This window comes from Salvelinus fontinalis, chromosome 16, assembly GCF_029448725.1.
Source record: "Salvelinus fontinalis isolate EN_2023a chromosome 16, ASM2944872v1, whole genome shotgun sequence".
In the NCBI taxonomy this organism is placed as follows: Eukaryota; Metazoa; Chordata; class Actinopteri; order Salmoniformes; family Salmonidae; genus Salvelinus; species Salvelinus fontinalis.
Genome location: NC_074680.1, coordinates 13,458,065 through 13,479,499, shown reverse-complemented (window position 1 = coordinate 13,479,499; position 21,435 = coordinate 13,458,065). Strand labels below are relative to the sequence as shown.

Genomic DNA, 21,435 nt, shown 5'->3' with positions numbered 1-21,435 from the left:
GCTCTACTCGTAGAGAACAGGCTACTCTGGCAAATGGTGCTTGTTTATTAGTTACCGGTAGATTAAAGCTGAATCAATGTCTGCAAGATCACAATGACAATATATAATAGCATAGTATACCGTTATTGGAATGAAGTTGAAACGGTCTAACCACAAGGACACCGTAGTGAAGAAGGCACGACAGCGACTCTTCAACCTCAGGATGCTAAAGAAATTTGGCCTGTCCCCGTGGGCCCTCTCAGCGTTCTATAGGAGCACCATTGAGAGCATACTGTCGTGCTGCGTCACAGCCTGGTACGGCAACTCCACCGCCGTGGACCGCAAGGCTCTTCAGAGGGTGATACGTGCCGCCGAACGCACCATTGGGCGCACACTGCCTACCCTACAGGGGAAGGCCAAGAGGATCATCAGGGACCCCCAGCCACGCCCTGTTTTCCCCGATTCAATCACTCAGAAGCGGGCAGTACATGGCAAAAAACTGAAAGACTGGCCAATAGTTTCTACCGTCAGACCACCCCCACCCTCAACTCTCACTTACCTGCTACTCCCCCTATGGACATTCTTTCTCCGGCCATTTCTTATGAGATCTCAGGAGGATGGTGTGAATGGTGGCATTTTTCTCTCATGCGGCCATAACTCCACAGCGCGTGCCACTGGGCAAAAATATGCTATATATATATATATATATATATATTTTTTTTTTTTAATTGGACAACCCGTTGCTGACGGGTGTATAAAATCGAACACACAGCCATGCAATCTCCATGGACAAACACTGACAGTAGAATGGCCTTACTGAAGAGCTCAGTGACTTTCAACGTGGCACTCTCATAGGATGCCACCTTAGTTATTAGTTACCGGTAGATTAAAGCTGAATCAATGTCTGCAAGATCACAATGACAATATATAATAGCATAGTATACCGTTATTGGAATGAAGTTGAAACGGTCTAACCACAAGGACACCGTAGTGAAGAAGGCACGACAGCGACTCTTCAACCTCAGGATGCTAAAGAAATTTGGCCTGTCCCCGTGGGCCCTCTCAGCGTTCTATAGGAGCACCATTGAGAGCATACTGTCGTGCTGCGTCACAGCCTGGTACGGCAACTCCACCGCCGTGGACCGCAAGGCTCTTCAGAGGGTGATACGTGCCGCCGAACGCACCATTGGGCGCACACTGCCTACCCTACAGGGGAAGGCCAAGAGGATCATCAGGGACCCCCAGCCACGCCCTGTTTTCCCCGATTCAATCACTCAGAAGCGGGCAGTACATGGCAAAAAACTGAAAGACTGGCCAATAGTTTCTACCGTCAGACCACCCCCACCCTCAACTCTCACTTACCTGCTACTCCCCCTATGGACATTCTTTCTCCGGCCATTTCTTATGAGATCTCAGGAGGATGGTGTGAATGGTGGCATTTTTCTCTCATGCGGCCATAACTCCACAGCGCGTGCCACTGGGCAAAAATATGCTATATATATATATATATATATTTTTTTTTTTAATTGGACAACCCGTTGCTGACGGGTGTATAAAATCGAACACACAGCCATGCAATCTCCATGGACAAACACTGACAGTAGAATGGCCTTACTGAAGAGCTCAGTGACTTTCAACGTGGCACTCTCATAGGATGCCACCTTAGTTCGTCAAATGTCTTCCCTGCTAGAGCTGCCCCGGTCAACTGTAAGTGCTGTTATTGTGAAGTGGAAATGTCTAGGAGCAACAACAGCTAAGCCACGAAGTGGTAGGCCACACAAGCTCACAGAATGGGACCACCAAGTGCTGAACGCGTAGCGAGTAAAAATCGTCTGTCCTCGGCTGGAACACTCACTACCGAGTTCCAAACTGTCTCTGGAAGCAACGTAAGCACAAGAACTGTTCGTCGGGAGTTTCATGACATGGGTTTCCATGGCCGAGCAGTCGCACACAAGCATAAGATCACCATGCGCAATGCCAAGCGTCGGCTGGAGTGGTGTAAAGCTCGCCGCTATTGGACTCTGGAGCAGTGGAAACGTGTCCCTGGAGTGATGACTCACCCTTCACCATTTGGCAGTACAAAAGACGAACCTTGGTTTGGCGGATGTCAGGAGAACGCTACCTGCCCCAGTGCATAGTGCCAACTGTAAAGTTTGGTGGAGGAGGAATAATGGCCTGGGGCTATTTTTCATGGTTCAGGCTAGGCCCCTTAGTTCCAGTGAAGGGAAATCTTATCGCTACAGCATACGATGACATTCTAGACGATTCTGTGCTTCCAACTTTGTGGCAAAAGTTTGGGGAAGGCCTTCTCCTTTTTCAGCATGACAATGCCCCTGTGCACAAAGGGAGGTCCAAACAGAAATGATTTGTCAAGATCGGTGTGGAAGAACTTGACTGGCCTGCACAGAGCCCTGATCTCAACCCCATCGAACACCTTTGAGATTAATTGGAACGTAGACTGCGAGCCAGGCCTAATCGCCCAACATCAGTGCCCGACCTCACTAATGCTCTTATGGCTGAATGGAAGCAAGTCCTGTAGCAATGTTCCAACATCTAGTGAAAAGCCTTTCCAGAAGAGTGGAGGCTGTTATGGCAGCAAAGGGGGGACCAACTCCATATTAATGCCCATGATTTTGGAATGAAATGTTTGAGAACCAGGTGTCCACATACTTTTGGTCACGTAATGTATGTGCTTTGATTAAATCAAAACACTTGTATGCTGCAGTTTGTTAACACCATCTGCTCAAAAGTTCGCTCCAAAAAATAATTATCATTCACGATTGACAGTGAGAAAAGTGAAGGGAGGGTGAACACACAAATTTGTGCGCCAAGTAACACATGCGCAGAACGTGATCCGGATCTTTCCATTGGGTTCCGGGGCAGAAAGGGGCGGTTAACTACGGATTCGCAGCCACAGCCTTTTTATTTCTTAAGTATTCGTTCAGTACCTCGGCCCACCTCCAGCAGGGCTTTGACTGAGCAGTGTGGTGTGGCGCCCCCTGGTGTTCCTTTAAGAGGCGCCACACACAGCAGCGTCTGCAGGGCCAGCACGTCCTCCAGCTGTCTCACACACACCGCCCACTGCTCCAGCTCCAACGACACAGCCTCCCACTCTGACTGAAACTGACACACACACACACACACACACACACACACACACACACACACACACACACACACACACACACACACACACACACACACACACACACACACAGAGAGAGAGAGAGAGTCATTGACAAAGCACACACACATCAGTGTGTGTGTGTGTGTGTGTGTGTGTATGTTACCTTGGTCTCGGCCAGGCTGGTGATGTTATCCTTGGCAGCGCGGTGAGCCACTATTGCAGCCAGCAGGGCAGCAGCAGCACTGTGTGACTGGACACACGCAGACCGCACCTGCTGCCACCAGGGGGAGACACACTGCATGTCCCACGACGACTCCACCGCACCTAAGGAGAGGAGGAAATACACACGTCTCTGAAAGTCAATGGAAGTCCACCACAGGATGCTGCTGAGGGGAGCATGGCTCATAATAATGACCGGAACGGAACAAATGGAATGGCATCAAACACTTCGAAACAATACGTGTGATCCCATTCCACAATTCTGCTCCAGCCATTACCACAAACCCGTCCTCCCCAATGAAGGTGCCACTAGCCTCCTGCGGACTCCACTACCTATTATCTAACCACAACCCAACTGCTAACTCAATTGTATCACAGCACAGACCACCTTACAAAATCCGATGTGATCACACACCTTTCATGGAGCTGAGGGCAGTGAGGAGTGTGTGTAGGTGTCTGACGGCCTTTGGTTTCTTCAATACTTCCTTCTCTCTGTGCAGCCATACACTCAGCAGCAGAGACTGAGGGAAAGAACACACACATAGACAACATGGATGAGTTACATTTCCTTCTATTTGAGTCTATTCTTCCTCCCATACCCAAATCTCCCCTTCCTTGAATCTGAGGTACGGATCAAAAAAGATGGATGAATACATAGTTGGGCAGATGAAAAAATGTCCCTGCGCTGAAGCACAGATAAAAAGCATGTGCTGCATGCAAAATGGATATTAGTGCACGTCACACTCCCATCCTTTTGCCGTACCACCCTCCTTCCTCTCCTCACCAGTAAATGCTGTGGGCTGATGCCGGTCTCCTGTAGTGTGTCACAGACTTTCTGTAGAGGGCTCTCTCCTATCAGACAGCCCCAGAACAGAAAGCTCCCTACAGGGTAAACAACAACACAGTCTTACCCTTTATACTCATAGGTTTCAAGTTTCAATGTCGCGTGCACAAGTACACATTTTGCCATGGAGCGAAGGGAAAATGTAGCAGTTTTAAAGCCAATTTCCTGCAATTTTACACATTTTCAATGTTACGTGCACAAGTACAGTGAAATGCCTTTCTGCAAGCTCTAAACCCAACAATGCAGTAATCAATAACAATGTAATACTACAAATAATAAGGTATAACAAAAACACACCAGATATAAAAATAAAAACACGAGAAAGCAAGAATACTATATATTAGGGTCAGTCAGTTCCAATATCATATTTACAGTGTGCAAGAGATACTGGAGTGATAGAGGTAGATTTGTATAGGGGTAATGTGACTGTGTGTGTGTGTTTGTGTGTGTTCATCCTACCCAGTTGTGTCCAGTCTGCGTCGGGCCCTGGGACCACCCTGATCTCCTCTCCTTCACACTCCATCTGTGACAGGAAGCCGCGTACAGGAAGTGATGCGTCAGGGGAGTCCTGGGCAAATGAGACGGAGGGGCGGGAGCCGGAGGTGAGCTCTGTGTAGCGCTGCAGGATGAGGGAGACACGGGCTAGCTCCTCCTCTACACCGGCAACCTCCGTCTGGATAGGAAGGAGGAGGAGGAAGAAAAGAGAGAAAAGAAGAGTAGTTCAGAATGCTGTACTCACGGGTTTAATGTGTGTGTGTGTGTATGTGTGTGTACTGCATGTGTGTGTGTATGGGTTGGTTCTTCTATCCTTGTGGGGACCCACATTTTTTTCATTGACAAGATTAGCAAACATATTGTAGGCATGACATGCCAGCAACAAATGCTGACACTACACATCCTAGTATATCTGACCAAATTATGAAAGACAAGAATTGTAATATTACATTTCGTAAAGTGAGTGTGGAAGAGGTGAAAAAATGATTGACAAGACAAGCCACCGGGGTCAGATAACTTGGATGGAAAATTACAGACGATAATAGCAGACGATAATTACAGACGATAATATCTTCCATTTAAGCCTACTAGAAAGTGTGTGCCCTCAGGCCTGGAGGGAAGTGAAAGTAATTCCGCTATCTAAGAATAGTAAAGCCCCCTTTACTGGCTCAATGTTGTTGTTTTTTGACCAGATACAATGCTATTTTACAGTAAACAAATTGACAACAGACTTTCAGCACCCAGCACTGATGATTGGCTGAGAGAAATGTATAATAAAAAGATTTGGGGGACTGTTTAGTTAGACTTCAGTGCGGGTTTTGATATTATTGATCATAGTCTGCTGCTGGAAAAACGTATGTGTTATGGCTGCTATATTGTGGATAAAGAGTTACCTGTCTAACAGGACATAGAGGGTGTTCTTTAATGGAAGCCTCTCCAACATAATACTCGTAGAAATCAGGAATTACCCAAGGCTGCTGTCTAGGCCCATTACTTTTTTCAAATCTTTACTAACGACATACCTCTGGCTTTGAGTAAAGCCAGTGTGTCTATGTATGTGGATGACTCAACACTATACACATCAGCTACTACAGTGACTGAAATAAGTTAGTCCTAAATATTTAAAAAACTAAAAGCATTGTATTTGGGACAAATCATTCACTCAACCCTAAACCTCAACTAAATCTTGTAATAAATAAAGTGGAAATTGAGCAAGGTGAGGTGACTAAAGTGCTCAGAGTAACCCTGGATTGTAAACTGTGATGGTAAAAACATATTGATACAACAGTAGCTAAGATGGGGAGAAGTCTGTCCATAATAAAGCGCTGCTCTATCTTCTTTACAGCACTATCAACAAGGCAGGTCCTACAGGCTCTAGTTTTGTCGCACCAGGACTACTGTTCAGTCGTGTAGACAGGTGCCACAAAGAGGGACTGTCAACGGCTGGCCCTTGGATGTACACAGAGAGGAAACATTAATAATATGCATGTCAATCTCTCCTGGCTCAAAGTGGAGTAGAGCTTAACTTCATCACTACTTGTATTTGTGAGAGGTATTGACATGTTGAAAGCACTGAGCTGTCTGTTTAAATGACTAGCACAAAGCTCAGACACCCATGCATACCCCACAAGACATACCACCAAAGGTCTCTTCACAGTCCCCAAGTCCAGAACAGACTATGGGAGGAGCACAGTACTACATAGAGCCATGTCTACATGGAACTCTATCCCACATCAGTTAACTCACGCAAGCAGTAGAATCAGATTTCAAAAACAGATGGAAACAATACACCTTATGGAACAGCGGGGACTTTGAAGCAACACAAACATAAGCACAAACACATGATAACATAGGCACTATACACCCACGTACACATGGATTTTGTGTTGTAGATATAGCGTGTTGTGAAATCTGTTATGAATGCATTGTAATGTTTTTAAAATGGTATAACTGCCTTCATTTTGCCAGACCCCAGGAAGAGGAGCTGCTGCCTTTATGGGGATCCATAATAAATACAAAATCCCCAAATGTCCCCACAAGGATAGTAAAACAAGGAAAATTCTCCCTCGTGGGGACATTTTCCACATCCCCACGAGGACAAAGGCTATTTTAAACTTAGGGGTTAGGGTTAAGTTTAGAATTAAGTTAAGGCTAAGGGGTTCTTAAACTTCTTATGGCTGCAATCCCGTTAACAGGATCGATATGACAACAGCCAGGGAAAGTGCAGGGCGCCAAATTCAAACAACAGAAATCTCATAATTAAAATTCCTCAAACATACATGTATCTTATACCATTTTAAAGGTAATCTTGTTGTTAATTCCACCAAATTGTCCGATTTCAAATAGGCTTTTCAGCGAAAGCACCACAAATGATAATGTTAGGTCACCGCAAAATCACAGACAAACACAGTCATTTTCCCAGCCAAAGACAGGAGTCACAAAAAGCAGAAATAGAGATAAAATGTATCATTAACCTTTGATGATCTTCATCAGATGACACTCATAGGACTTCATGTTTCACAATACATATATGTTTTGTTCGATTAAGTTCATATTTATATCCAAAAATCTCAGTTTACATTGGCGCCATGTTCAGAAATGCCTCCAAAATATCCAGAGAAATTGCAGAGAGCCACGTCAAATAACATAAATACTCATCATAAACTTTGATGAAAGATACATGTTTTACATAGAATTAAAGATACACTTGTTCTTAATGCAACCGCTGTGTCAGATTTCAAAAAGCTTTACGGCAAAACACAATATTCAATAATCTGAGAACAGCGTTCAGCTACAAAAGGAAGCCATTCAGTTACCCGCCAAATTGTGCAGTCAACAAAACTCATAAAAAGCATTATAAATCTTCACTTACCTTTGCTGATCTTCGTCGGAATGCACTCCCAGGACTCCCACAAGAAATGTTTGTTTTGTTCGGTAATTTCCATCATTTATGTCCAAATAGCAATTTTTGTTAGCGTGTTTGGTAAACAAATCCAACGTCAGGAAGCGCGTTCACTAAAAGCTGACGAAATGTCCAAAAGTTCCGTTAGTCAGTAGAAACATGTCAAACGATGTATTGAATCAATCTTTAGAATGTTTTTAACATAAATCTTGAATAACGTTCCAACCGGAGAATTACATTGACTTCAGATGAGCGATGGAACAGAGCTCCCTCTCATGTGAACGCGCATGGTCAGAGCATGGTCAGTTCCTGTTTGTCTCAGGTTTTTGCCTGCCATATGAGTTCTGTCATACTCACAGACATCATTCAAGCAGTTTTAGAAACTTCAGAGTGTTTTCTATCCAATATGAATAATAATATGCATATATTAGCAACTGGGACTGAGGAACAGGCAGTTTACTATGGGCACCTCTGTGCACCTTTCATCCAAGCTACTCAATACTGCCCCTGCAGCCATAAGAAGTTACTTAGATTTAGTTTATTTTATTTAACCTTTGTTTAACTTGGCAAGTCAGTTAAGAACAAATTGTTATTTACAATGAAGGTCTACCGGGGAACAGTGGGTTAACTGCCTTGTTCAGGGGCAGAACGACAGATTTTTACCTTGTCAGCTCGGGGATTCGATCCCACATTTCTGTTACTGGCCCAACGCTCTAACCAATAGGCTACCTGCTGGGTTAGGGTTATGGTAAGAGTAAATTTGATTTTGAATGGAAATGAATTTTTGATCCCAACGAGGATAGAAGAACAAAATGCGTGTGAACGCGTAGTGGCTCTGCACTCACAGGTTTAGTGTGTGCATCTGTGCTAGCCTCCACAGTAGAGTGCAGCTGTTGGATGTCGGTGTAGAGCTGGAGCAGTTTCAGCTGGGAGGAACACAACTGGAGCAATGCTTCATCTACCGCCTCAGGGTCTGCAGGGACAACACACACACACACACACAATCACCCTTAAGACACATTTGTACAAAAACATGGTTTTGATATTAATTCTCAATGAATGTCCAGAAACGCACAGTACCTTTCCCCCTGAGACTGGCCAGTAAGAGTCGGGTGATGTTGGTCAGACAGGAGACGGGAGCATTTTTATTGGCTAGCAGAGACTCCAGGGCCTAAAGGGCAGGACAGAGAGCAGCAAGTAATAAGAAACGACATTCCCTGGGTGTGCTGACCCCCCCTCTGTGTCTGAGTGTGTGTGTGTGTGTGTGTGTGCTCGTTGACCTGTTTCTTAATGGCAGGGTATTTGATGTCCAGCAGTATACGCTGGGCCTCGCTCTCCAGGTAATCTGAGGAGAGAAGGTCAAAGGTAAGAAAGAGCTTGTCGTTTGCCCTGTCGAAATATTTCTGTAAAGGGCTTCCTTCAACCTCTTCATGTTCCCCCTCCATCTCACCTGGTTCCAACTCTCTGCTCTTCAGTAGTGTGGTCAGTCTCTTCAGCAGGTGCAGATCCTTTGCTCTCTCACTCTTCTTATCACTGAAACAGGAGTCAACGCTGTTTTGCGTGTGTATCTTTGCCATGTATGACAATCGAGAGACCACAGTGTTCGAAATAGCTTTTCACGTTCAAATAATTGTACCCCTGATACAAAGTGTGTGTATGTACTCACCTGAGGGCCAGATGGAAGGGGACAGTGACAGTGCGTAGTGCTCCAGTAGCAGGGTCAAACAGACACACCTGCTGTGTGTGGAGCTGCCAGCCTTGACTGGTCACACTGTTCACCCCCATCAGCCGGTAGCCTGCATACAACAACCTGACACACACACACAAGAGAAGGGAATAGTTACAACTGCTTTAATCAGAACTGCTTTAATCAGAACTGTGTGTGTGTGTGTGTGTGTGGTGTGTGGTGTGTGGTGTGTGGTGTGTGGTGTGTGTGTGTGTGTGTGTGTACCTGCAGTGTTTCCCGACAGTGAAGGCTCCTACTCGGGGGCCCTGCTGTGTGCCCCACACCTCCAGGATGCCTCTCCTAGGGGCGTAGATGACCAGGAACTGAGCGTGGCGCCGTGGGAGGGGCGTGGACGGGGAGGACTCGCCCCTCCCCTCAGACACCTGCACCCAACCCAGCTGGGCGTCCCGGTAGCCTGGGGCAGGGGACACTCAGAATTAGATTAGAACTAGATGTATAACCAGGGCCTTTTTCAAATTCAACAAAAACTTTACCCTACACAATGTTTTCTGTCTTTATAATAAACCAAAAAACTCAGTTACTGTTGAGTGTCAAAGGGAAACTCTATTTTTCTCCCTCTCACCCTTCCACATGCGGATGGCGATGCCTCTCCCCACATCGAGCAGCATGACCCTGCCAAAGTCGTCCGTGACCCCAGCCAGAGTGTTACAGGGGGACAGACAGATGGACTCCCCATGACGCCGTGAGTCTGGGAGACCAAACCTGGGGCCGGGACAGAGAGGAAGAACAGGGTGAGGATGGGCTAGGTAATCAGTTCACTTAGAAATGGAAAACAGGCCAATTGATTCATTTGTAAGTGAAAGTGGTAAGGTAACTAGGCAAGTTGACTGTGTGTCAGAGTGCATGTGCAGAAGAATCAATTTCCTAGTTCTTCTAATAAGAGGGACGTGTTAGTCACCTGACTGCCAGGGGCGTGGCCGGTTCCACCTTGGGCTTCTGTTTCTGAGTTGGCTCCTCCTCATTCTGTTTCTTCCAGCCCAGCCACCCACTGAGAGAGAGAGAGAGAAAATTAGATGGAAGAGAAAGGGTACAGAGGCAATGAAGAAGAAAGAGAGTGAGAAGAGACAGAAGGGAAAGGAGAGGAAAAATACACGGCAAACCAAATGCAAAGACGGAGCCCTGAGCTGGAGAGAATTGTAGATATTCAACTCATGGTCATAGGCAGAATCATAGCACCCACCCCCCCGTGAGGGTATTGACAATCGTGGTACATGGTATACAGCCCGAGCCTAACATTCACTGAGAAATACACACATACCTGGCGGCGGTGAATAAGGCCGATGTGAGTTTGCTGGCCACAGCCAGAGCAACGTGGGAAAGGAGAGGCTGGGAGCTGCCCTAGAGGGAGGGAGAGAGAATAGGAGAGTCAGGAATCCCTGCTACTGGTCTGAACTAATGCTGACTGTTTTCTTAGCTAATAGTAACTACGACTTGCTCTCAGAGATAAATAGACATGTGTGAGGTGAGAAAAAGATGGACAGCAGCCAGACACAAACACACACCTCTATGGCATAGTAAAAGCCTGTGTAGGGTCCTCCCCCCACAGTTATGTACTGACTCATGGCGGGGAGGCTGCCCTTCACAGAGGCATGGAAACCCCCCAGGATAGACGCATTCCTCATCTGGTCAAACACACACAGGGTCATTATACCTGTGTAGGGAGGTACGGAGAGAGAGCACAGTTAGAATGGAGAACATAGCTACACTTTCACTTTCATTCAACCAGTATCCATCCAATCGATTCTTCATGATCTTCTCCCCCTTTCTTCTCCACTCCCTGTCCTCCTTCCCCCTCCCCCACTCCGTCCTCCTTCAGCCCCCCCACTCCCTGTCCGTCCCCCCCATCCTCCTTCCCCGTCCAGCCCTCCCACTCCCTGTGCCCATCCATCGAACCCTCCCTCCTCCTGTCTCTCACCCACGCTGCTGTGGTCTACGATAGCATCCATGTCCTGTAGACCCCACTTCTTATAAGCCAGAGGAGGAGGCTGGACCACCTCACTGCCTGCTGCTGCCGCTGGGGAGGAGAGAGAAGACACGCACAGAAAGTTAAGAATAATGACAAAGAGAAGGGTTTTGGAGGAAGAGAGGGTAGACAGAGAGAAAGAGGAGATGAGGAAAAGAGTTGAGTAAATGGTATGGAATTCCAGTATACTATATATCACATCAAGCTACAATACACAAAATATACAAAACACACTACAGGTACTATGCTAAGTGTCAAAGACTAGCTTGTGTGTGCGTGTCAGTACCTGCATCCTTTCTGGCAAACCCAGCCAGCAAATAGAGAAGATGTTTCTATTAAAACATAGGAGTTCTTTGAATTTTGCATTGAAATTTCAGATATATATTTTTTTTAAATAAAAAGTAAATAGCAAAATAACAAATAATTAAAGAGCAACAATAAAATAACAGTAATGAGGCTATATACAAGGGGTACCGGTACAGAGTCAATGTGCCGAGGCACAGGTTAGTTGACGTAATATGTACATGTAGGTAGAGGTAAAGTGACTATGCATAGATAATAAACAGAAAGTAGCATCAGCGTGGGCGTGGGGGTGGTCAATTCAAATAGTCCGGGTAGCCATTTGATTAGTTATACAGGAGTCTTATGACTTGGGGGTAGAAGCTGTTAAGAAGCCTTTTGGACCTAGATTTGGCATTCCGGTACCGCTTGCCGTGCGGTAGCAGAGAGAACAGTCTATGACCTGACTTGGGTGGCTGGAGCTTTAGGCAACTTTTAGGGCCTTCCTCTGACACCGCCTGGTATATAGGTCCTGGATGGCAGGAAGCTTGGCCCCAGTGATGTACTGGGCCATACGCACTACCCTCTGTACAGCTGTTTGAAGCTAGTGAACCAAAACCGAAAGTAACTTACCGTGAGCTTAAAAAAGCTGTAAAAATTATATATTTTTTTATTGAAAATATATTTCACAGAAAATATATTGTCACAATGATAAACTGAAATTGAGCGAACAGTGTAGAATTTTTGCAACCAGGAAATGACTTAGCGATTTTCACTAGATAACACAGTCTCAAAATCAGAACAGCTTTCCCAATTTGACAACAGATGCCTTTCCGGCGGCAGAAATCAATAGGCGAATACCACAGCCAATCACAACACTGGGAGGGTAAGTAATACTGTGAAACACTATCATTAGATTACTAGCGACAGATATATTATGGATATTTTCTGAAATGACAATGCACTAATTGTAAAAAATTTACATTTTACATTTTAGTCATTTAGCAGACGCTCTTATCCACAGCACCATTAATGCATTACTAAAACTAGTTTTACAACTACTGCTACCATACCTTAACAAACAGACACAAAAACACACACACATGCAGCAGTACCTCGAGCCACTTGGTTTCTGCAGGCCCGTAGAGACTGGAAGAGACTGAAGCCGTCGATGGTGACCAGGGCTGCTGGGTAAAGGATACTCAGCTCCTCATGCTGACACAGAGACAAAGACTCATAAAAACAAAGTGTCACCAAGAGAACCTTGGTCTCCAGGCCCAGACAGCAGTCAGGTTTTCGATGCGTGCTATAGTTGTACCTGCTCGGTGACACCGGGGTGGCGGGGGATCTCATAAGTGCGACACTTGAGCCTCAGGACAGGGTCCTCATTCAGCAGCTGGGCTAGGAGTAGGACCCCACTCTGACAAAACACACACCACCGTTAGATTAACACCAGCCAGACTCCTGATGATATTCTGCCTTCCAGGTCACAGAAGTAAATGCTGCTATACCTCGGTGTAGAAGCGTACATAGCCAGATGAGAAGCCCACTACAATACATGTCCAGTCTGGTCGACCCGTGGAACTCCTGAACGCAGATAGAGAGAAGGTTAATACTCATCAATAGAACAAACTTAAGATACACACACATTGATATGTGCACAGAAGTGAACACACATGGATGGACACATTAGGTGGCTTACCTCTTCTGGCTGGCCAAAGGTATACAGATGACGTTGCTCACACTCTCCCTGTAGAGACACACACAGTGAATCTGGAATCTCGTCTTCTTTCTGTGTCCTTTCCTCTCCTCACATTCCTCTCTCATCCGCCCCTATGTTTCTTCCCCACCTCCCTCGTCCCTCTGTTCTCCCACCCCTCCTCCCCCCGCCTCATCCATCCACCCCCATGTTTCTTCCCCTCCTCCCTCTCGTCCCCCGGGTTCTACCACCCCTCCTCGCCCTATTCTCACCCCTCGTCGGTGCTGAGAGTTCCACTCCAGGACACAGCCAGTGTCATCCCCTCTCTGCCGCCGTCATCTGTTCGCCACTTCGCTGTCGGAGAGAAAACGGCAACACACACCACCCCCAATCAACAGCAGTGGATCTGTGTCATGTCTGTGCACGTGCGTGTGAGTGTGTGTACATTAAATCTGAGCGTCTATGTTTTGGGAGACATACCTGAGAGAAACACAGCCTTGCTGCCTTTGGCGACGACCATCAGGTCTGAACAGGGAGACAGAGACACCACACAGTCCTGCAGCCAGGGGGCGCTGACTGCTGCAGTGTCCTCCTCCACCCCCTGAGGAACACACCACAACAGAACCAATCCTCAGAGATCACTGACGGCTATGGAAGAGTGCTATCTGATTTTTGTGCACAGGACAAAGGCATAATGGACGTACAGGGATTTTTCTGCCATTGTGATCCTTAGGCGTTTTTTTTTGGTTTGTTTTTTCCCCCCTCGGGTCGCCTAAGTCCAAACAGTGAAATAATAAACATTTGGGATGGAAAAAAGCTTTCAGTGTAAACTTAAACAACTAAAACCAGATATAAACTATAAGCCACGTGACTCACTGTCTGTAGGACTGAAACATTTTCGTGAACAGGGTGGTGTACCTAATAAACCGCAAAAGGAGTGTATTTCAAAATATATATACACTGCTCAAAAAAATAAAGGGAACACTAAAATAACACATCCTAGATCTGAATGAATGAAATATTCTTATGAAATACTTTTTTCTTTACATAGTTGAATGTGCTGACAACAAAATCACACAAAAATTATCAATGGAAATCAAATTTATCAACCAATGGAGGTCTGGATTTGGAGTCACACTCAAAATTAAAGTGGAAAACCACACTACAGGCTGATCCAACTTTGATGTAATGTCCTTAAAACAAGTCAAAATGAGGCTCAGTAGTGTGTGTGGCCTCCACGTGCCTGTATGACCTCCCTACAACGCCTGGGCATGCTCCTGATGAGGTGGCGGATGGTCTCCTGAGGCATCTCCTCCCAGACCTGGACTAAAGCATCCGCCAACTCCTGGACAGTCTGTGGTGCAACGTGGCGTTGGTGGATGGAGCGAGACATGATGTCCCAGATGTGCTCAATTGGATTCAGGTCTAGGGAACGGGCGGGCCAGTCCATAGCATCAATGCCTTCCTCTTGCAGGAACTGCTGACACACTCCAGCCACATGAGGTCTAGCATTGTCTTGCATTAGGAGGAACCCAGGGCCAACCGCACCAGCATATGGTCTCACAAGGGGTCTGAGGATCTCATCTCGGTACCTAATGGCAGTCAGGCTACCTCTGGCGAGCACATGGAGGGCTGTGCGGCCCCCCAAAGAAATGCCACCCCACACCATGACTGACCCACCGCCAAACCGGTCATGCTGGAGGATGTTGCAGGCAGCAGAACATTCTCCACGGCGTCTCCAGACTCTGTCACGTCTGTCACGTGCTCAGTGTGAACCTGCTTTCATCTGTGAAGAGCACAGGGCGCCAGTGGCGAATTTGCCAACCTTGGTGTTCTCTGGCAAATGCCAAACGTCCTGCACGGTGTTGGGCTGTAAGCACAACCCCCACCTGTGGACGTCGGGCCCTCATACCACCCTCATGGAGTCTGTTTCTAACCGTTTGAGCAGATACATGAACATTTGTGGCCTGCTGGAGGTCATTTTGCAGGGCTCTGGCAGTGCCCCTCCTGCTCAAAGGCGGAGGTAGCGGTCCTGCTGCTGGGTTGTTGCCCTCCTACGGCCTCCTCCACGTCTCCTGATGTACTGGCCTGTCTCCTGGTAGCGCCTCCATGCTCTGGACACTACGCTGACAGACACAGCAAACCTTCTTGCCACAGCTCGCATTGATGTGCCATCCTGGATGAGCTGCACTACCTGAGCCACTTGTGTGGGTTGTAGACTCCGTCTCATGCTACCACTAGAGTGAAAGCACCGCCAGCATTCAAAAGTGACCAAAACATCAGCCAGGAAGCATAGGAACTGAGAAGTGGTCTGTGGTCACCACCTGCAGAACCACTCCTTTATTGGGGGTGTCTTGCTAATTGCCTATAATTTCCACCTGTTGTCTATTCCATTTGCACAACAGCATGTGAAATGTATTGTCAATCAGTGTTGCTTCCTAAGTGGACAGTTAGATTTCACAGAAGTGTGATTGACTTGGAGTTACATTGTGTTGTTTAAGTGTTCCCTTTATTTTTTTGAGCAGTGTATAATCTTCGAGAACTAACAATCACCAAAATAAAATCTAGACAGGCAGAGAAAATATAAAATGCCCAAAACAATACATTTAATAGTATTGCTTTTGTTATTATGTTTGAGTAAATGAACACAGCCTTATCCGTTGCAAAATGCATAGAATTGCAGGAAATTGGCTTTAAAACTGCAACATTTTCTCTCAGTTCCATGGCAGTGTGTAGAATTGCAGGAAATTTGTTTTAAAACTGCTAAACTGTCTCTAAACTGCCAAGATGGGGGCTTATAAAATCTTCCCTACAATTTAGCTGCGCCGCCTGGCAGACCAAGGCCATTGCCCTTTTTGATCCAGAACAACCCTGACGTTATTTTATAAGAAAGACTACTGGGAGAGAGCTGGACAGAAGGAGAGTGTTGGAGACGTTGTGGCCTGTTAGTGTTGCGTATACAGTTGAAGTCGGAAGTTTACATACACCTTAGCAACATACATTTAAACTCACAATTTTCACAATTCCTGACATTTTAACCTAGTAAAAATTCCCTGTCTTAGGTTAGTTAGAATCACCACTTTATTTTAAGAAAGTGAAATTTCAGAATAATAGTAGAAAGAATGATTTATTTCAGCTTTTATTTCTTTTATCACATTCCCAGTGGGTCAGAAGTTTACATACACTCAATTAGTATTTAGTAGCATTGCCTTTAAATTGTTTAAATTGGGTCAAACGTTTTGGGTAGCCTTCCACAAGCTTCTCATAATAAGTTGGGTGAATTTTGGCCCATTCCTCCTGACAGAGCTGGTGTAACTGTGTCAGGTTTGTAGGCCTCCTTGCTCGCACACACTTTTTCAGTTCTGCCCAAAATGTTTCCATAGGATTGAGGTCATGGCTTTGTGACGGCCACTCCAATACCTTAACTTTGTTGTCCTTAGGCCATTTTGCCACAACTTTGGAAGTATGCTTGGGGTCATTGTCCATTTGGAAGACCCATTTGCGACCAAGCTTTAACTTCCTGACTGATGTCTTGAGATGTTGCTTCAATATATCCACATAATTTTCCTCCTCATGATGCCATCTATTCTGTGAAGTGCACCAGTCCCTCCTGCAGCAAAGCACCCCCACAACATGATGCTGCCACCCCAGCGCTTCACGGTTGGGATGGTGTTCTTCTGCTTGCAAGCCTCCCCCTTTTTCCTCCAAACATAACAATGGTCATTATGGCCAAACAGTTCCATTTTTGTTTAATCTGACTAGAGGACTTTTCTCCATGTGCAGTTGCAAACCATAGTCTGGCTTTTTTAAGCAGTTTTGGAGCAGTGGCTTCTTCCTTGCTGAGCAGCCTTTCAGGTTATGTCGATATAGGACTCATTTTACTGTGGATATAGATGCTTTTGTACCTGTTTCCTCCAGCATCTTCACAAGGTCCTTTGCTGTTGTTCTGGGATTGATTTGCACTTTTCACACAAGTACATTCATCTCTAGGAGACAGAACGCGCCTCCTTCCTGAGCGGTATGATGGCTGTGTGGTCCCATGGTGTTTATACTTGCGTACTATTGTTTGTACAGATGAACGTGGTACCTTCAGGCATTTGGAAATTGCTTCCAAGGATGAACCAGACCTGACTTCTTTTGATTTTCCCATGATGTCAAGAAAAGAGGCACTGAGTTTGAAGGTAGGCTTTGAAATACATCAACAGGTAAACCTCCAATTGACTCAAATGATGTCAATTAGCCTATCAAAAGCTTCTAAAGCCATGACATCATTTTCTGGAATCTTCCAAGCTGTTTAAAGGCACAGTCAACTTAGTGTATGTAAACTTCTGACCCACTGGAATTGTGATACAATGAATTATAAGTAAAACAATCTGTCTGTAAACAATTGTTGGAAAAATTACTTGTGTCATGTACAAAACTATAGTTTGTTAACAACACATTTGTGGAGTGGTTGAAAAACGAGTTTTAATGACTCCAACCTAAGTGTGTGTAAACTCCCGACTTCAACTGTATGTTGTCTGACAACGGTTATTTTTACTTGTTTTGTACACTATAGGGCACTATATGTTGGTGCCATGGGTCAGGTAGCTGTGTGTGTGTGTGTATACAGTACATTCAGAAAGTACTCAGACCCCTTGACTTTTTCCACATTTTGTTACATTACAGCTTTATTCTAAAATGAATTAAATACAAAATGTTCCTCATCAATGTACACACAATACCCCACAATGACAAAGCGAAAACAGGTTTTTAGAAATGTATATAATGTTTTTATAAAAAAACATTTACATAACTATTCATACCATTTGCTATGAGACTCAAAATTGAGCTCAGGTGCAACCTGTTTCCATTGATCATCCTTGAGATGTTTTTACAACTTCATTGGAGTCTACCTGTGGTAAATTCAATTGATTGGACATGATTTGGAAAGGCACATACCTGTCTATATACAGTTGACAGTGCTTGTCAGAGCAAAAACCAAGCCATAAGGTCGAAGGAATTGTCCGTAGAGCTCGAGACAGGCTAGTGTCGAGGCAAAAAATCTGGGGAAGGGTACCAAAACACTTCTGCAGCATTGAAGGTCCACAAGAATGCAGTGGCCTCCATCATTCTTACATGGAAGAAGTTTGGAACCACCAAGACTCTTCCTAGAGGTGGCCACCTGGCCAAACTGAGAAATTGGGGGAGAAGGGCCTTGGTCAGAGAGGTGACCAAGAACCCTATGGTCACTGCCAAAGGTGCTTCAACAAAGTACTGAGTAAAGGGTCTGAATACTTTAGTAAATGTGATATCTATGTTTTTACTTTGTCATTATGGGGTATTGTGTGTAGATTAATGGGGGGGAAACGATTTCATCAATTTTAGAATAAGGCTGTAACGTAACAATGTGGAAAAAGTCAAGGGGTCTGAATAATTTGTGATTGGACTGTAGGTAGCACAGGTGACCTGGAAGGGTTAGCACAGGTGACCTGGAAGGGTTAGCACAGGTGACCTGGAAGGGTTAGCACAGGTGACCAGGAAGGGTTAGCACAGGTGACCTGGAAGGGTTAGCACAGGTGACCTGGAAGGGTTAGCACAGGTGACCTGGAAGGGTTAGCACAGGTGACCTGGAAGGGTTAGCACAGGTGACCTGGAAGGGTTAGCACAGGTGACCAGGAAGGGTTAGCACAGGTGACCAGGAAGGGTTAGCACAGGTGACCTGGAAGGGTTAGCACAGGTGACCTGGAAGGGTTAGCACAGGTGACCTGGAAGGGTTAGCACAGGTGACCTGGAAGGGTTAGCACAGGTGACCTGGAAGGGTTAGCACAGGTGACCAGGAAGGGTTAGCACAGGTGACCAGGAAGGGTTAGCACAGGTGACCTGGAAGGGTTAGCACAGGTGACCTGGAAGGGTTAGCACAGGTGACCTGGAAGGGTTAGCACAGGTGACCTGGAAGGGTTAGCACAGGTGACCTGGAAGGGTTAGCACAGGTGACCAGGAAGGGTTAGCACAGGTGACCAGGAAGGGTTAGCACAGGTGACCAGGAAGGGTTAGCACAGGTGACCTGGAAGGGTTAGCACAGGTGACCTGGAAGGGTTAGCACAGGTGAGAGGAGAGCACGTACAGTTCTTACCGTATCACAGATACAGCTTATAGAATGCATCTCTGCACCTTTAGTATAGGAATGTGTTTAAGCTATGTATATTTTATATGCACAATAAATTGGAACTTCACCCAAAAAGATTAACGTTTGGAAACCTGATTTGAGGACATGTTATGGACAGCTCTCTCCTGTGCCAGTGGCTTTTCATAGGGAATCGCCACTACAGAGAACAAGAGTGTAAGAGACAGACAAACTGACCGTGGTGTCCCCACTTCCAATTTCTTTGGCCTCAGGGTTATCCCATGACCCCCAGTTGGAGTTGTCCCAGGCCAGCTCATTCTCTGGGGGGGGAGAAAGGCAATCACAAATTATTTGAAGGTGCAATCCATAATCAATTGTCAGTTTTAAAGGCTATAAAGTTGAACATTTATTCAGACCAGGTGATGATACACACACACACACTTGTAAAACATATTTCGAACTGGCGGGGTCACACTAACAGAGAAAGCGGAGAGAGAGAAGAGCATGAAGGACAAGAGAATTCCCTTGACCCAAGAGAGAAAATGGATGAAGTTGGAGATGCTATAAATATCAGTGAGTGGGGGGAGAGCTATTGACAGAACTCCTAATGACAGCCAAGGAAACGCCTGTTGCTATGGTCTGACTGAAACATGCATGCACAATGGCTCAGGGTTAAGAGCATGCATGTGGATTGTTTGTGTGTGTGTGTGTGTCTTCTTTTGTCCAGTATCATGCGGTAATCTGTTCAGATGCCCTCCTAGGATGACTCATAGCATACGGCAAAGGGCAAAACTCCCCTCCTCCCCCCTCTTTCTTTCCATCCCTGTCTGCCTCCCGTTGTCACTGCGGAGCGAAGCAACTATCCGGCTCACCTTCACTACACCTTGCGCATATCAACTGCTATAATCTCTAATTATATTATTCATTATGTGACAGGCCAAGGATTTAAAGAGATGCATTGTTTACATTCCGTGCCCCTGGCATTTCTAACATCTAGAACACGAACAAAAAGTGCGACTTCGAGAGCTGGCAAATTCTGCAGACACGAGATGATAGGTGACTTCGCCCATAGCTAAAACATTAACGTTTGCAGTCTCTTTTTGAAAAGCAAGCACACAAGTTGGTCATAAACAGTAACTTCTCTCTCGCAGAGCTAAACGTCAGCTACCTCCTTTCTTGTCCGCCGAGGAATTGTTGTTTTGCTGGCTCTGGAACAAGAACTCCCGGACTGCTTTGAGTTCTTGGACCCGACAGTACTCGAACAGGCAGCAGGACATTTCGATGCAGTCCCGACCAGAACGGATACAGGGATTTAGCCAGCTAGGCTAGCTAGCAGCTCCAGTCCAACGGGGGGGGAAACAACGTTGCAGTACGATTAAGTTTTCGCTAATCTATACAATAAACAAGACGTCCTCGGCGATATGTTGTGTTGATATCTGTAACGTTCCCAGGAATATCGGTAGAAAATGAAGTGTACAGGCTGTTGCCGTCATTGGTTTTCGTTACTATTTGCACCGTTTCCACTCTTTACTTGAAGTGTTTTGGTGACGACACATACCGTTGTGAAACAAGCAAGAATAACTTAACACTTTCAGGTCACGGATTTTTGGAATAGGCTACTTCAGAATAAGAGTCCTGTCCTGTATGCTTAGTAAATTGATAATTAGGTAAAAAATGATGGAAAATGTGCACAATTATCATAATACATTTTGTACACGTTATCATACAAATAATAATTTAAAGTATTTCTATAAGATATTTTGTGATTTTTTTCTTCTTCTTTTCAAGCCTAAATGGTCAACAATGTTTTGTTGTTTGTGTATGCCTTCTCCTATAATTTATTATTTTACAAAAAAAGATTGAAGTTTTGTAACTGCAGTAGAAGTGTAGTAACTGCAGTCAACTGTGGTATTTTGGAAGCAGTAATTGCAGAATATTTGCAGTTTACTGCAGTTGAACTGCAGTTATACTGCACTCTAACTGCAGTTACACTGCAAAATTACTGTAATAAAAAAACAGTGTTTTTTGGACGCAGTATTTGCAGCATACTGCGGGATCCGCTTTAAAGCAGTATG

General features: G+C 45.4%; 1 protein-coding gene across 1 annotated transcript in view; it reads right to left on the bottom strand.

The window, feature by feature from the left end:
* Window positions 1-20,927, bottom strand: part of LOC129812669 (rab3 GTPase-activating protein non-catalytic subunit-like) — a 28,257-nt gene extending 7,330 nt beyond the window's left edge. Inside the window, exons 1-24 of the mRNA XM_055864429.1 lie at window positions 20,529-20,927; window positions 19,598-19,680; window positions 13,735-13,855; window positions 13,527-13,608; window positions 13,258-13,305; window positions 13,067-13,142; window positions 12,874-12,975; window positions 12,671-12,770; window positions 11,229-11,327; window positions 10,816-10,964; window positions 10,572-10,651; window positions 10,212-10,301; window positions 9,876-10,015; window positions 9,518-9,707; window positions 9,233-9,376; window positions 9,017-9,099; window positions 8,847-8,911; window positions 8,647-8,737; window positions 8,412-8,539; window positions 4,629-4,842; window positions 4,110-4,207; window positions 3,741-3,846; window positions 3,270-3,430; window positions 2,928-3,102 (exon numbers count right to left, since the gene is read on the bottom strand). Coding sequence (XP_055720404.1) covers window positions 2,928-3,102; window positions 3,270-3,430; window positions 3,741-3,846; window positions 4,110-4,207; window positions 4,629-4,842; window positions 8,412-8,539; window positions 8,647-8,737; window positions 8,847-8,911; window positions 9,017-9,099; window positions 9,233-9,376; window positions 9,518-9,707; window positions 9,876-10,015; window positions 10,212-10,301; window positions 10,572-10,651; window positions 10,816-10,964; window positions 11,229-11,327; window positions 12,671-12,770; window positions 12,874-12,975; window positions 13,067-13,142; window positions 13,258-13,305; window positions 13,527-13,608; window positions 13,735-13,855; window positions 19,598-19,680; window positions 20,529-20,637 — 2,734 coding nt within the window. The 5' untranslated portion in view covers window positions 20,638-20,927. The remainder of the gene's footprint in view (window positions 1-2,927; window positions 3,103-3,269; window positions 3,431-3,740; window positions 3,847-4,109; window positions 4,208-4,628; window positions 4,843-8,411; window positions 8,540-8,646; window positions 8,738-8,846; window positions 8,912-9,016; window positions 9,100-9,232; window positions 9,377-9,517; window positions 9,708-9,875; window positions 10,016-10,211; window positions 10,302-10,571; window positions 10,652-10,815; window positions 10,965-11,228; window positions 11,328-12,670; window positions 12,771-12,873; window positions 12,976-13,066; window positions 13,143-13,257; window positions 13,306-13,526; window positions 13,609-13,734; window positions 13,856-19,597; window positions 19,681-20,528) is intronic.
* Between the last annotated feature and the right edge of the window lie 508 nt (window positions 20,928-21,435).